A 16,888-nucleotide genomic window follows, 5' to 3' on the forward strand; every position below is an offset into this window, starting at 1 on the left:
TGTAGTACCTTTTTATGACAAGCTTAATAAATTACAACTTAACAGAGGTCCGCACCGGAAGCGCTATCAAGACTCAAGACACTAGTTCGTCATCCCTTGCATAGATGCAAATAGCCTCTTAAGAGACAGATGGGAAAACTCTCGTGAAGATCGCGGGGCACACATTAGAGACCCAAACAAAATCCCTTGACGTAGATGGGTGCAGGCAGCAAAAATATGACTTAATAGCCACCGACGATTTTGTCTGCATTAGGTGTGGCAAAATATGCAGGTCACAATTGGGTCAGACTGTCACGTGCAATGAGTGGCAATGTCTTCTATTCGGTAGATGTATGGATGAGTGCAGACAGGATTACCTGAACTACTGCACTTACAATTGATCTTCGGAATCAAAGACAAGGTCTCACTAGTAATACATTACATTAGAAGGTTGTTTCGACTAGTAGAATTACAGCTGCACCCTACCCCGAGCAAACAACAAACATTCGCTACAAAACGTCATTCATTATTAATTTCTTTATCTACTTAAAATACAAGAAAAGCATTTATAAAAGACAAAACCTGCATTATTACACTTCAACTATAATAATACACATTTGGGACTAAAAGAAAATCCTCCGCCAAGGACATCGCAGACGTTGAAAAGAAAATCTTAATCGACCACCGGGGGACAAAGGCTTGGCTTGCCGTGGATGTGGCAAAATATATAGGTCACAGCTGGGGGTGCGTACCATGGGAAATACTGCATTCTTTGTTAATCTTCCAATTCGAAAACAAGCCTTATTATTATTTCCAATATTAAATTTCTAGGAAAATCGTTAGAGCCATTTTTGACATCAGCTCTCCAGGTTCCTGGATCCAGGTTTCTGCTGGTTTCATGAAGTTCTGACTTGTATACAGGTATCGTGAAAATAAATGTAGAGCAATTATCAGTTCTAAAAAGTTCCTCATCAAAGTTTGATGACGTCAAAATTTCAAAAGGAAATGACGATAGCGGAAGTTCTACTTACAAGGACCACCATTTTTCTACCAAACAATGTAGATCTAGATTTCGTCTCAATCACTTACTGATCAAGTCCTGTTTCGTCCCATTCAGTCATTAGGCGGGCTTGTGAATTGACATCTGTCTGCAAGTGAGCGTTTGATGAGGAATGCAGGAAACAGGAGGAAATGTCAGGTTGGTGCAGTGGGGCGTTAAACACTAATCGACCAGTCTAGAGGAGTAGATCTCAGTAGATGATATTAGTATTTGAAGATTAAGTAATGTTATTCATCATCATCATCAAACTCCATTTGAGTGAGGGCTTGAGAGGCTCAAATCCTCTCTTGCAAAAGCCCTTGAGAGAAACCCTGCTGTCTTGTGTAGTGCATAAATGTCGCCATACAGGTCGAGAATTTTGGGTTTCCCAGACCTGTCGAGACGGAGATCAGCAAGTCTGGGGCAGTCAAACAGAATATGAGGCACGGTTTCCTCTTCTTCCCCGCAGCGGGGGCACCTTGAATCAAAATTCGGCCATAGCCGCGAGAAATATAAGCCAACAGTGGACAGTGGCCTGTCCTGCACTGTGCTATACTAGCTTGCTCAGGCCTGGACAGCCTCCACCACGGGGAAGTGCGGTCAGGGCGCCTCATGCGCTCCCAGACTCCACGGGCTTTTTGGGACTTGTCCCAGCACTCAAACCACTTTTCCATTTCTGTTTTTTGTATTATAGCCAGGGCTTGATGAAAGCTTACAGCCTGATCAGTGGGTGGAATTTGCCCTCCCTGGTGAGGGCTGCATTATTACAGCGGTGCCATAGCGTTGTTTGATGTTATGTGAAGCCATGATGACAGTGTTGATATTGGAGGGCCATGGTCCGGGGCTTTGCAAAGCCAGTAGTACAGATTTTGAGTCAGTGACCACAACAATCTGTGTTGCCCTCAAATGTCCCTCGCCGAGTTGAGAGTCAATGACCTTTAAGGCTTCACAGACTGCCATGGTCTCCGCATCAAAACTGCAAACACTACCACATGGTCCAAAGATTTTGACTGTGTAAGAGCCAAGAAAGTCGATGTAGGCTCCATAGCCTGCTCTTCCAGAATCTATTAATGCCGACCCATCAGTGTATGCAAAAATAGCACTGGGCTTGAAGGTATTAATGGTCTCCAGAGCTAGGATTTGAAGGTCGTTAGATGAACGGCTTTGCTTAGTGGCATTAGGGTCTACTAATTTCAAGCGTATGTCTGGGGTTGTTGGGCGACACCAAGGGGGAAGGGGATGAAAGCGTTGAATGTTTTGTCGGTTGGTGGAGAGGCCAGCTTAATCAGATAGTCTAGTGGCATGATGCATAAAAGACTGCATCTGGATACGTCTTCTGCATCTCCAACCATCCACTAGTTTTCTAGCTGGGAGGTATTCATCCAGCCTTTTATACCGCTCATAGCAGGTCAGTACTGACCTTTCCCTCCTAAGGGTTAGTGGACCTATATTAGCCATTATTTCAGCCGCATTTACTGTACTTGTCCTAAAGGTTCCACAGACAAATCTTAGTGCTTGGGACTGTATTTTATCAAGTTGTTCAAGAGCAGTCCTAGAGCCATAAATTTGCACAGGTAGGCTGTAGTCTATCTGTGATCGGACTGCTCCTAAATACAGGGATCGGAGCATGTCTGCTCGGGCTCGCCACTTCGGGGATGCCAGCTTCCGCACAATGCAAAGTTTCCCTGAGGCCTTTCTAACAACATCCTGGATGTGCTCACACATTTTTAGTTTGCGATCTAAAGTTACACCAAGGTACTTGGGTAGCTTTTCCATGCTGAGAGCGACTCCGTTGAGGGAGAGCTGGAAAGGTTGCCCGAGAATGCCAGTCCCGAGCGTGAACAGAGAATAGACCGTCTTGGAGGTGTTTATTTCTAGCCTCCATTTTATTTTTGTGTGTATGAGCAGAGCGTATGGAGGTCTTCTTATAGCACTTTTTGTATAGAGGTTGCGCTCCTTCCGGATTTCCGAAGGACAATATCATCAGCATATAGCAGCTTTTGGCATTTTAGCTGAGCCGGTAGGTCATTTATGAAGGCCGTGAAAAGGGCGCATGACAGGACGGAGCCCTGGGGGAGGTCGTGCTCGAGGGTCATTTCCCCTGAGACTTCTCCGTACATCCTTGTTCTTATTGTACGCTCTTGTAGGAAGTCTCTAATCCAGTAATATATCCGTCCCCGCACCACCACGGCTCTTATCTTATGAAGCAAACCAGGCCGCCATACTTTATCATATGCCTGTTTTAAGTCAATGAAGACTGCGTATGTGCTTTCGGTCCTTTGGAATCCATCTGCTACGCTCTGCACAAAGATGTTGACTTGGTCTTTAGCGGACATTCCAGCCCTGAAACCAGCCTGTTCTGGAGCTATAAGACGGGCACTCTCAAGGTACCAGACCAGACGCTCATTTACCATTTTTTCAGCCATCTTTCCCACACAAGATGTGAGTGAGATGGGCCTGTAGCCTGGAAGCATCTTTTCCCTTTTTTAGTATAGGAATAATTGTGGCACGTTTCCAGGCCCTGGGCAGATGACCATCTGCCCAGGTTCTATTTACGAATGCCAAGAGCACGGCCCTTCCTTTCCCCCCTACATGCTTAAGCATTTCGGGGGTGATACCATCCGGCCCGGGAGCCTTTTTAAGCTGGCATTTCCTTATGGCAGCATTAAGTTCGCCTATCGAGAATGGGGAGTTCATCGTTCCCTCAGCACTTTCGGTCTGTGGTTCCTTTCGGTCTTTTTTTCATCAGCTTTGCGAGCTTTATCAATGGCTTTGGACATTGGGGACTTCTTGGCAGCCTTGTTGATCTTAGCAAAATATTTGTTCAACAACATGGCAATTTTCTTTTACGATGAAATGGTTACCCCACTCGGTGAAGATAATGGGGTTGCTGTTTTCGTACGCCCAACATTTTCGAGATTTCTCAGAAGACTCCAAGCCTTAGAGCTATCCCTTAGGTTAAACCTTGCACAGGTGTTGGTCCAACGTTCTCGTTTTTCCCTGTTAACAGACGTTTTGACTAGTAGGCTAAGTTTGTTGTATTTCTGCCTGAGTGTTTGATTGTTTGGGTTCTTTTGGACCTTTTGTATGCCCTTCTCCGAGCCATAACAAGTTTGTTGATTTCAGCCGTCCAAAAGTTTTTGAATTTTTTACAAGGGTAAGTTCGAGGAATAAACTTTTTAGCCATCCCCAGGATAGCTGTTGTTATTTGACGGTACACAAGATCGACAGAGCTAGACTCTACATGGATTTTTTCAAGGGCATTGTCGACAGCTGTCTCGTATCCTTTCCAATTAGCCTTACTATAGCACCACTTTCGTGGTTCTTTAGTGGTCTTGGTGTTCATTTTAGAAAGAGTGGCAGTCAGTAATATTGGAAGGTGGTCACTACCAATATCGCCTAGTACTTGATAAGTTATGACAGATTCCAAATTAGCAGAGACTAAAGAAAGATCTGGTCGTGATAGTGAACCATTGCTAGCATGCAGAAGAGTAGGAGGAGACTGTTTATTTTGCAAAAGAAAAAGGTTAGTAGAATTGCACAGGTCATGAACTTTTTTACCAGACTGATCAGTGTCATCATAGCCCCAGGAAGGTGAATGGGCATTAAGATCTCCAGCTATGATAGTGTCTAAAGTTATTGTTTCTCTGACATCTAAAGCCAGTTCTTGTTTTGGTGGATTATAAACATGTTATTAAACAAGATTACAAAGAGAGTTTCTGTTACACAAACTCAGAGGCGGCCCCCGTCGAAGTCGGATCCCTGTCGGATCTGCATATTCGCAAATAATATTCAAGAGGTGATTTAATTTTGATGTAAAATGTTTTACAAGTTTCGGATGTTCCTTCAGAGTTGAAAATAATTACATCCTTGTCCAAACCTCCCGAAAGACGACGGGGGATGGGAGCGGGAAGGGTTTGAACCCTGGACCATCCATAAATCTGAACGACAGTCCAGCGCGAAAACCGCACGACCAGGCAGCCATCCGATGGTCAAAAGTAATAATGTTTCAAAGATTCATTTGCCGTAAATTTAAATTTAAATTAAATAAAAAATAGTAGATTAGTTTTAGTATATTAAAACATTACAATATTGATCAAAACGTTTGGAAATGAAAATCAACACTTTTTTTTTTACACTTTAAGTTTAGAAATTGAAATTCTACATCTTAATCTAGTCTATTTTAGTCTAAACTAGATCTAGAAATTAGAATATAAATCCAGATCTAGATATACTGTAATAAAAATCTAGATATAGTTTAAAAAATCTAGATTAGATCTAAATCAAGATATCATTCCTTTTTTAAACGCAAGTCACATAACGAGGCTTAATAAACATTACTATACCGAGTTCTTTTTTCATTTCATTTGAAGAATTAATTCCATATAACGTCAGAGGAAAAAAAACACTACGTCATACGGCCTAGCTAGTTTGTCTGTCCGTCTGTCACACTCAGATCTCGAAAACTAGAAGAGATATGAAAAATATTATTTCATTATTAAATGCGGCTTAAAAAGTTTAGGTGCAACGGCTACTTTTGGTTTTCTAAAAGCAAACCGTTTCATTTATAAAATTAATTATGCAAGCGATTTTTTCATAAAAATACACCAAATCTAAAACAATTACGTAAATGTAAGGGAGGCAATGTTGTTACAATATGCCAACAAGGATGGACAATTTTTGTGTATTTTCAGTATCACTAAGTCAAATATATTTTAAAAATGTACAGAAAATGTTTACAAAAAATAAAAATAATAGTTAACGATGTTTTTTCTGGTCAACTAGCTGCTAAAATTAAAAGAAAACATTTCTGTTTGTTTATAAAGGCTAATAATGCATTTTGTATGTAAATATCACGCACATTTTTTTAATGCACTTTTTATGCAGCGATTTTCGTGCAGTAGCGTAACGTCGCTACATGACAAGGTGCTAAACCAATTCCTTAAACTTTTTTAAAAAATCAGATTTTATTTATTTTTTCTTTAGTGCCCCCATCCAAATAAAAGAAGATTATTTTTGTGCGTTTTGTCTGTTGGTCGGTCTGTCCGTCACGATTAGATTAAAAAAAACTAGAACTCTAAAAGCTATTGAAAATCTGACTTACACTTTAATTTTCCTCCCGTAACATCTCAATAGTTTTAAGTATCTAAAAATTGATTGTTCCGGATTTTTTTGTGCAAAACTAATCAACCCCAACTGTGACAAGTCAAAAACTCGCTGTCAGAGTCACTCAAATTTATCACAGCATTAATTATTATTTTTCATTATTTATTTATTTTATTTTAATTATTTCCCCATCCTACCCCTAAAATCTCCACCCGCACCACCTTTTCCGCTCCAGGCTAGACTTAGTTGACCACATTGGAGATAGCTAAAGCGCGTCCTTTCATTTATCTGCCCTTGATCGGGGAAAGGTAAACACACAATCTCTTTTGTCTTGCCCGCCGGATGTCTGAAGGACGGTCGCGGTTGACACCACCTTGGTTTGAATGCAAGCTAATCCTTCTCCCCCCCCCCCTTCTCTCACGTCTCTCTTTGATCTAAGAGATTACCCTGGTCAACACACCGCGTGATATTCCAAGGTGCGGCTCCCACCTCGAGTCAAATCCACCCACGTGTAAGATAAATCTTAGCCTAGGGCATTTCCTGTGTCCGCCCGCACTTTCCAGGCTTATATAAAGTAAACCAACTCAAATCAGACTCTCCTTCATTCTCATTCGAGCTGAGTTATCGAGTCTGGACTATATCATTTATTCTCACTCCTAGAGGAATACCTGGTGGTAAGCCGAACTTAATCACAAGTTCCATCTTAATTACTTTGTGTATATTTCCATTGGATTTTATCATGTGTATTTTGCCTAGTTCATTTATATTTAATTAGTGCATTGTGTATTTCTCACTGGCGTAAGTAGAAAACATAAACATGTCCTATGTATTTATTTATGTATTGCATTAATCTATTAATGCTACGTTGCTCAATTGATCGTTGATGCAACCATGTATATATTTGTACATCTTAGTCTATTTCCTTTATCTCGGCTGACAACCGTGATAATTTTACTAGCGCACTAATACTGCGTCTAGAAAAGAGATACGAGTTATCTCCCCTGTAGTGAATTGTCTCCCCTGTACTCATTTTACTCTAAGAAGAGTTGCGCCGCTTGAAGGGACACCCTCTCCATTCAAGCACGCTTCATTGTTCTCGACCCACGTTCATATGTAAACAAACCATCTGGGTCGCTGACCACCGCCCATTCCCCCCCCCCTTCTTTCTCTATCCACCTGTGTTGTTTCTTTGAGATTATTATTTCCCCTTTCTATGTATATTTTTATATTATTACTTTCCCTTTTATGTACATTTTATATTGCTACTATCAGCCATCTATTTTCCAAATCCCATTTGTCATCATCTCCCCTTTGTGCTCTAAAGCAATTTCACCAATCTGACGAATGCACCTCAGTCGAGGGCATCGATAAGATGTATGAGAGACATGTCCTAACTTGTCTTTATTTATCCGCAGCCTCCCTCAGGTGTCTGCCTATTGCCTCTTTACCTGCCTATTTATTCATTGGATCAACGATCTATTAACCTGCATCTGTGCTTAGTGCTATTCAACACTGCCTTTGCCTACTGAGATCTACTCAACTCTACCACTTGGCGCTATCGGCATTGCCCGCCTATTCGACAGCCCACCTGTCAAGCTATTAGGTGCGACGTCCCTATAGACTCAGGTCTGTGCGAGACGTCATAGCTACGCCAACCCTCTGCAACTCACTGGACATATCCTGTCAACTACGCTGCCCACGGCAGATCAGCTCTGCCCGCAGTAACCTTGTGCCCACGGTAGCTGGCCACCCGCCCTACTGTGCCCACTACAGATATTAGATTTTGGGGATTGAGACTCCACAAGAACTATATCACCGGCGTCCCTCTATCCGCTAGAGCGCCACCTCCAGCTGCAGAACCTCAAGCCAGGACACAGCCAGCTGCGACATCAACAGGACAACCAGCTAAGTCAGAGGACAAAGTGACATACTCTCTTATTAGGTGCAAGAGTGATGATTAAACATAGAATATACTAGAGGTAGATGCAAACCCTCCCCCTTTTTATTCTTATATGTATATTTATGTAAATAAATATTCTTCATTTTTAACTTTTGTATCTATCTTTCATTGCTTTGTCTCGTTGCGTGTCTGCTCCCGTTTCATATGCTGATAGGTTGGTGTGTGATAGCTTTAAAAATAATCATCCCCTAGACATAAAACGCGCCAAACACACATCACATTTCCCCACCTGTCACACCAACAAATGTTTGTTTGCTCTTCTAATTTATATTACATTCAATTTCCATGCTTAAACGTTGAAAAAACACATAATCAATAATATGTTGTTCCGTTTTTTATGTATATAGCATATTAATGCTAAATCGAAATCTCTATACTGACTTATATTTCATTAAGTGTAAAAATGTTCCGGATATTGTTTTATAAAACATGAATTATGCCTAATGATTGTTTGAAATCGCATAATTTACTAATATTATACTTATATTATTTGACAATGCGTCACTATAATTTGGTTATCAATATCAAATTGTTCCGTATTTTCATCTTTAAACAAATTTTAAAAATATCGACAATAGGTTGTTCAGGGCTTTAAAAAAAAGTAATTTACTAGAATTGATTACTGAAAATTACTTTTTAGACATTTAATTTTTTTGCTAAAACATAACATAGAAGTTTTGTAATCGATAAAGAAAGTTCCGGATTTTGTTTCTTATAAATCGTCGCCAGAAATTTCCGAATTTATTTTAAAATCTACTAACGCCAAATAATTGTTTGAACTCCCTCTTCTAATTAATAAACAAATAATCTTCTCATTTACGAAATAATGTTTTTACGAATTTTTATGAAAAATATTTTAACTCACTACTCTCTTACAGTACATTTAACTTTCTACCTAAAACATTAAAAAATCTAATTATCGTTAATATTATGTTCCGATTTTTAAAGAAAACAGAATCCAAACACCAAAGTAAGGTATGAAAATCTCTCCACATGGCTGTAGTACATCTAATTTTTATACGAGACCATCCAAAAAATTTAATTAACGGTATTTCATTTATCTGAAATTCTCTTTTTCTTTTACTATTTATACAAACATCCGGAACAATCTATTATATAAACTTTTCAATTGTGTTCATACCTAAAAATTATTGCGATGTTTTGAAACGTAGAATAAAGGTTAATCAATTTTTAATAACTTTTAGTTGTTGTTTTTTTTTATATCAAGATGATGGACAGACCGACTGACAGACAAAACGCAAAAACAATGCGGCTTTGATCCTTTTTAAATAAATTCTATTAGAACTCAGTGCACCAATGTCTATGAACCCTCGTTAAATATCCCGTGTAAATAAAGACATTTTTTTATGGTACCGGTACAAGCCTATTGTGAGGTAATGGAATTTTTTTTCTTTGACGTCATATGAATGGACTCTTTAAATGTAATGTTAAAAGAACGCACTTGGTGCACCAATGTCTATTAACCCTCGAAAAATTGCTTGTATTAATAAAAACATATTTAGTCTAACTAAGCCGTGTGACGTAGTGTTTTTTTTTCCTTTGACGTCATATGGAATGAATTCTTTAAAAGAAATGCTTAAAGAACGCACTCGGTGCACCAAAGTCAATGAACACTCGGATAAATGGCTCGTATCGATGAAGGCGATTTTTAGTCTAGCTAGGCCGTGTGACGTAGTGTTTTTTTTTTCCTTTGACGTCATATGGAATGAATTCTTTAAAAGAAATGTTAAAAGAACGCACTCGGTGCACCAATGTCTAGAAACACTCGATAAATGGCTCGTAATGATGAAGGCGATTTTTATTCTAGCTAGGCCGTGTGACGTAGTGTTTTTTTTTCCTTTGACGTCATATGGAATGAATTCTTTAAAAGAAATGTTAAAAGAACGCACTCGGTGCACCAATGTCTATGAACACTCGATAAATGGCTCGTAATGATGAAGGCGATTTTTATTCTAGCTAGGCCGTGTGACGTAGTGTTTTTTTTTCCTTTGACGTCATATGGAATGAATTCTTTAAATGAAATGCTTAAAGAACGCACTCGGTGCACCAAAGTCAATGAACACTCGGATAAATGGCTCGTATCGATGAAGGCGATTTTTAGTCTAGCTAGGCCGTGTGACGTAGTGTGATTTTTTTTTCCTCTGACGTTATATGGAATTAATTCTTCAAATGAAATGAAAAAAAGAACTCGGTATAGTAATGTTTATTAAGCCTCGTTATGTGACTCGCGTTTAAAAAAGGAATGATATCTTGATTTAGATCGAATCTAGATTTTTTAAACTAGATCTAGATTTTTATTACAGTATATCTAGATCTGGATTTATATTCTAATTAAAATTATTTTAGAGTCTATATCTAGAATTTGTTTAGACTAAAATAGACTAGATTAAGATGTAGAATTTCAATTTCTAAACTTAAAGTGTAAAAAAAAAGTGTAGATTTTCATTTCCAAACGTTTTGATCAATATTGTAATGTTTTAATATACTAAAACTAATCTACTATTTTTTAATTTAATTTAAATTTAAATTTACGGCAAATGAATCTTTGAAACATTATTACTTTTGACCATCGGATGGCTGCCTGGTCGTGCGGTTTTCGCGCTAGACTGTCGTTCAGATTTATGGATGGTCCAGGGTTCAAACCCTGCCCGCTCCCATCCCCCGTCGTCCTGCGGGAGGTTTGGACTAGGAAGTAATTATCTTCAACTCTGAAGGAACATCCTAAACATGTAAAACATTTTACATCAAAATTAAATCACTTCTTGAATATTATTTGCGAATATGCAGATCCGACAGGGATCCGACTTCGACGGGGGCCGCCTCTGAGTTTGTGTAACACAAACTCTCTTTGTAATCTTGTTTTGTATAAATCCTATCAGAATTTGTCATGTTTATTGTTGTACCTCTTAAAATGTTACAGAAGTATATTTTTCTTCTTTTACTCGTGTTTCGTCAGAAACCACGGTCCCTTAAGCTTTATTAAACACGCAGCGTGGCTTCTTAATTTGACAGTCCTTATTCCAACTTCCCAAGAGCGTATTTATGAAAGAGATTGTACAAATACATAGATCTAAAGATAATTGAAACATATACCACAATGTCAGCACCATTTCATTTCAGCTTCTGACCAGCTCAGCTACAATGACACATTTGAGAACGAAGAGTCAGAGATAGATGATGAGAGAGCTACTGCTGACGATGGCGACGATGAAAGGGAAGAGGATACTCACTATGACCGCTACTCGACAGAAGAGTTTGACGATGCTGACCTGTCGGTAAAGTAACCCACTGTGTTCTTATACTTTGTAGACTATAACATTTTGTGTTCATACATTTTGTAGACCATAAACACTGTGTTCTTACACTTTCCAGACTTTAACCCAATGTGTTCTTACACTTTGTAGAATATAACACTTTGTGTTCATAGATTTTGTAGACCATAACACACTGTGTTCTTACACTTTGTAGATTATAACCCACTGTGTTCTTACACTTTGTAGATTATAACACACTGTGTTCTTACACTTTGTAAACTATAACACACTGTGTTCTTACACTTTGTAGACTATAACACACTGTGTTCTTACACTTTGTAAACTATAACACACTGTGTTCTTACACTTTGTAGACTATAACACACTGTGTTCTTACACTTTGTACACTATAACACACTGTGTTCTTACACTTTGTAAACTATAACACACTGTGTTCTTACACTTTGTAGACTATTACAGTAGAATGTGCACATAGTTATAGTGTATTCTAATGACATATACTGGCGTGTTTATGTTTCCCATTGAGAACTGTGTTTATTCATTAGACACTGCAGACCTATAGGGAGAGCCAACGCTGTTCCAGTAGCAGACGACAATTGGTCTCACACTCTGAGACTCAGAACAAAAGAAAAGATGATGCCAACGAAAACGCTGCTGATAAAGAAGCGGAGGAAGAAAAAGGTGTGTCGTTAGTTTACAAGATTTATCTCAGGCGCTACCAGTTCAATACTCAATTAGTCATGAATTTATAACTAAATCTACAGATGTAAGAAACTCAAGAGAAGCTTAACATATCTAATATATATAATTGAATGTAAGGTGTATGTATGTATACATGTATGTCCCGAATGAAAATCAAAACCGTTCGACCAATCTTGATAAATGCTCCTTAGATCCTGGCGGAGACCGTGGTGTATGTTGAGCGTCTCTTCCACAACCAGAGAGCCCTAACAATATAAAACAAAAGTATCTCTACTAAAGAACAAATCGGGTAAATCCGTATTCACACTCAATTTTCATTTTCGTGGCAAAATTTTAACAAAAAATGTGTAGGAAACATTCGTCATGTTTCACATAGCTTTAAATCCATCCACTAGAATAGTAATACCCAAACTAAGGTCCGCGGGTCATATCCCGCAACTCCCGCAAGTGTACAATGAAAAATCTACGTGTAAGTTATAAGATATATGTTAGTGGAAAGATCCCATACTGGAGTGAATCCAAAATAATCATTTTCATAATTTTAAAGTTAAACGTTCCTGTCCTCTCTTCTTACGTCATACGTCTGGTGTTCTGCTGAATGTACACGTCTGCTGACTCTTGCTTCTAAATACTTTGTTGTGACACGATGAGGCGCTCTCATTTACAGAAGTAACAGAAGTAACGGGAGTCAGCGAAGATGAAACTGAACTGGTCACGTCTGCTGAAGACAATCTGTCTGATCCATCTCCACCTCTGGAAGAAAAGAAACAAAAACAAGCAGTATTATTTATTATTTTTAGTTCTTGTCGTTGTTGTTAAATTTCTGTTTTTTTTTTTCTTCGTTTGTGTTTTTTTTATCAATTACAGATGTTGCTTTCAGAAATGAAGATAATTTCATCTTGCCCGTGTCCAAGTGTTAATCTAGTCCTTGAACTCATGACTCATTTGGTTTTCTCAGCTGGTTAAGGTTTGGTGCAGCCATTCTAGGATTATATCTATTTCTCGGATTTCATTCAAAAGAACATACAGTAATGATTTCATGTATTTAATATACTACACCATTAATTAATAGATCAATTAGCTAACTAAACGCCTTTATTAATTCTTTCTTAAATTATCAAAAACAAAAATCAGTTTATGTTCAGGAAACATTTCTTTAAATGTCTGACTAGTGTCAGGCCATTGTCATTCTATTTTCAATCTTGTGTCAGTCATGTGTCAGTCCAGTGTCAGTCTATTGTCAGTCCTGTGTCAGTCCAGTGTCAGTCATGTCTCATCTGTCAGTCTTGTATAAAAGTTTATTGTCAGTTTTATATTAGTTTGGTGTCATTTCATTGTCAGTTCAGAAGTAAAATTGTGTCAGTCTGGTGAAAGTCCAGTGTCAGTCTCATGTCAGACTCGTCATTGATATCAATATTTAGCTGCTAAAGAAATTGTAATAGTTTAATGTCTTGACCAGGTGAGCATGTCCGATAAACTTTGCCTCGACCAGTGCCAGTTGTCAGGTAAGCGAGTACTGATGCGTGTGGACTACAATGTACCAATGAAAGATGGCGTGATCACCAACAATCAGAGAATCAAAGCCACGCTGCCCACCATAAAGTACATCAGGAAGAAAGGTCAGCATTAACTTACTTTAGTCCACAGACGTCACTGGTCACTTACTTTAGTCCACAGACGTCACTGGTAATGGCAGAAGTGGGAGAGCGTGGGCAACAGGAAGGGGCGCTATGTTTCTTATATTATAAGATTGAAAATTTTAAAAAAGGAACACAATTGGCGGATGTTGTTTTACTTTTCAGGTGTACAGGTTGTGATCTGCACGACATAACATTGTGTCATAGCAACATTGTTATCGCCTATTGGTATCTCTAAGAGTCAGTGAGCGGGCCAAAAAAGGCAATGAATCAATGCTGTCTATGTCTAGACTGACTTATGAGAGTATTCTATTTTTTTTGTAAGCAGAAATAAAAGGAATCTGAAATTACAATGGAAATCTTTTATTTATCAAACTTTTGGCCTGTGTTAAACTTTTAAAGTCTAATATTAGTGTGATTAGTGTGTCTGTGCGTGTGTGTGTGTGTGTGTGAGAGAGAGAGAGAGAGAGAGAGGGAGGGAGGGAGAGAAAGAAAGTAGTTTCTGGACAATAAATATAAATAGAGAAAGATCGTAATTTTGTTTAGTTTCATTTATATTCTATATTAATATAATGTCTGTTCTTATAAGTGTTTTAGACTAAGACTGAGACTGCTTTATTCATCCTTATGGAAATTGGTTGTGATTAAAAGGACTCTTTTTTTCATATAAAGACAACACAGCAGACACATACACATAAATACAACAGTCACAACATAAAAAGTTCATTCAGCGACTACACACAGGCATCTTAGTCCTTTTCTTTAATGTTTCCCGATCAACGAGTGGCGTTGATATAGTCATACCGAGTAAGGTACGAACGGGTTTTTGTACCGCTCTGTTCTTGTTTTGATTGACAGCAGTCGCCCACTTCGCGACGACCTGACGTAGTTCTGATAAAGCGGGTGGTCGTTGTCTTTTTTTCGATTTTTCTTAGACACTTTTGTTCAAAAAGTTCCTTTAAATGTGGGAATGTTGTGAGTGTAATTTTTGATGCCCTTTTTATGATGGTTTCTAGACGGCGCAACAGTTTAGATGAAGCGTTGCCTCTTGTGTCAGTCCAATGTCAGTCTATACATAGTAGTATAGCATTATAATTAATTACATTAAACTTGCTCTTTATTTTAGTGTATTATGTCTCCATAACTATCGTATATTTTTTTAGCAGTATTGCACATTTTGTGACCTTTTAATTGATCAGATTTATTGGATGTATCACGATTCATTGTTACTTTTTTAATCAACCGATAATTGCTACATTTCAGGGGCTAGGTGTATAATATTAATGAGTCACTTGGGCAGACCAGACGGTCAGAAAGTTGCAGAGTTTTCACTGAAACCTGTAGCCGTAGAGCTACACAAACTTTTGAAGAAGCCAGTTACATTCCTAGAAGACTGTGTTGGTCCTGAGGTTGAAGCAGCCTGTAGAGAGCCACGCCAAGGAAGTATTATCCTTCTAGAGAACCTTAGGTCTGTGCTTGGAGGAACTCTGCTTGAGTTATCTGATAATCACATTTTTGTACAGCATAAGTCATTGATTACAGAGTTTCTGGGCCGGCCTTAGGGCACTGCAATTATTACAATTTATTTTATTATTAAATTGTTTTAACTTATATCACAGGGTTCCCGCGGCCTCTTGATTTTCCTGGAAAAAAAGAAAGCTCCCCTTTCAGACCTTGTGGTCTATAGGGCAGATGATGTAAAGGTCATCTGTTTCTGTGGACTACGGTTAACGAGGGTGTCATTTGGCCAGCACGATGACTAACCGCCTTTACTAATAGAGCTGGGTGGATTCAGAGGCGCCCGAAGATCCTGAAATTAAAAATCCCAGTCTTCAGCAGGATTCGAACCCCGGAAACCAGTTCGGAAGCCAATCGCTTTATCGCTCAGCCACCTGAAATCGCAAATTATACGAAAAAGTCATGAAAATCTCACTGTTAAAATATCCTTAAAACTCATAACAATGTCCTAAAAAAATAGAAAAATTGTCATTTTGCGGTGTCGTTCAATTTGGAAAACGTCAATCCTACTCGCGATTAAAAAAAACGGCATTGTCAGTTTTCATTTAATAAAAATAATAGGGCGAATTTTAAACAAAACAGGAAGTTCTATTACTTAATTTACTGTAATATTCTTTGGCATGTAAATATAGATCTAAATCTATCTCGATCTCTTTAAAAAAATCTAAGTGATATTTTGCTAGTCGACCGATAGTAAATCTAAAAGGCAGATATGAATGTTTATCGTCTTTTTGTTGTAAAATTTCCATCTATTGTAGATGGCTTGTAAAGTTAATGTGACCGGGATTTTGTACTAAGTAAAGTATGAATAAAATGCAAAGACGAATTTATTTTCTAACAAAAAAAATCTTAATTTTCACTTATTATCCTTATCCCTACCCAGACTGGGCCCCTCGCAATCTGTTTCGCATAGGGCCCCGCAATATGTAGGGCCGACCCTAACAGAGATAGTGCTTAGAATATCCTGTTCCCATTATTCTAAATATCTTGTATAGAACTTTAAAATCTATTATTGTTATACACTTTACAACCAAAGCCGGAAATCGGCCGATATCGCGAACTGGCCGGCATTTTGCGAAATGGCGATACATGCTTTGAAGTGTAAAAACAAAATAGTTTAAAATAAAGTTAAAAAACTGATTTGTTCTACAATTTTTAGTTAGTTTTTTAGACTATTGTTTGTTTACGCTTGAATAACTTCTGAAGATGCCTTTATGATTCCTGTAGATTCCTAAATGACTTATGTAGACTCTTGAATGACTTTTGTTGACTCTTATTTACTCCTGAATAACTTTTGAAGACGTCTTATGTATCCTAGATGAATTCTTTGGACTCCTGACTAGATCCTGTAGACTCATAAACGTTTGTAGACTAAATTTCTAAAATGTCTCCAAATGCTGCCATAAAGTGATACTAGGGATATATACATTATAAATGCATGACACCAAGCTTTAAGGATGCACACCACAAATGTTGTTTATAGTAATGAAGTTGACAATAAGAAAGAATTGAATTTGGTTTTACCAATCGTTTCTAAGATAATGAACATCTTGTTGGTTATGCGAACCTTGGAGTACTTATCCCACTGATCAGACATCTTTTCTGAATAGTGTTTGTTTTCTCTTGAAGTGTGTAGTCTTTATACCATCGA

The 16,888-nt window shown here is 38.2% G+C and overlaps 1 protein-coding gene across 4 annotated transcripts in view; it reads left to right on the plus strand.

Annotated features, from left to right (window-relative positions):
* The first annotated feature begins 992 nt into the window (after positions 1-992).
* The window catches only part of LOC106050938 (uncharacterized), a 68,012-nt gene continuing 52,116 nt past the window's right edge, over positions 993-16,888 (plus strand). For all 4 annotated transcript variants that reach the window (XM_056032715.1, XM_056032714.1, XM_056032717.1 and 1 more), the window contains exons 1-6: positions 993-1,177; positions 11,226-11,380; positions 11,926-12,061; positions 12,750-12,862; positions 13,542-13,701; positions 14,983-15,187. In XM_056032715.1, the coding sequence (XP_055888690.1) occupies positions 1,171-1,177; positions 11,226-11,380; positions 11,926-12,061; positions 12,750-12,862; positions 13,542-13,701; positions 14,983-15,187 (776 nt within the window). In that variant the 5' untranslated portion in view covers positions 993-1,170. The remainder of the gene's footprint in view (positions 1,178-11,225; positions 11,381-11,925; positions 12,062-12,749; positions 12,863-13,541; positions 13,702-14,982; positions 15,188-16,888) is intronic.

This window comes from Biomphalaria glabrata, chromosome 6, assembly GCF_947242115.1.
Source record: "Biomphalaria glabrata chromosome 6, xgBioGlab47.1, whole genome shotgun sequence".
Classification (NCBI taxonomy): domain Eukaryota; kingdom Metazoa; phylum Mollusca; class Gastropoda; family Planorbidae; genus Biomphalaria; species Biomphalaria glabrata.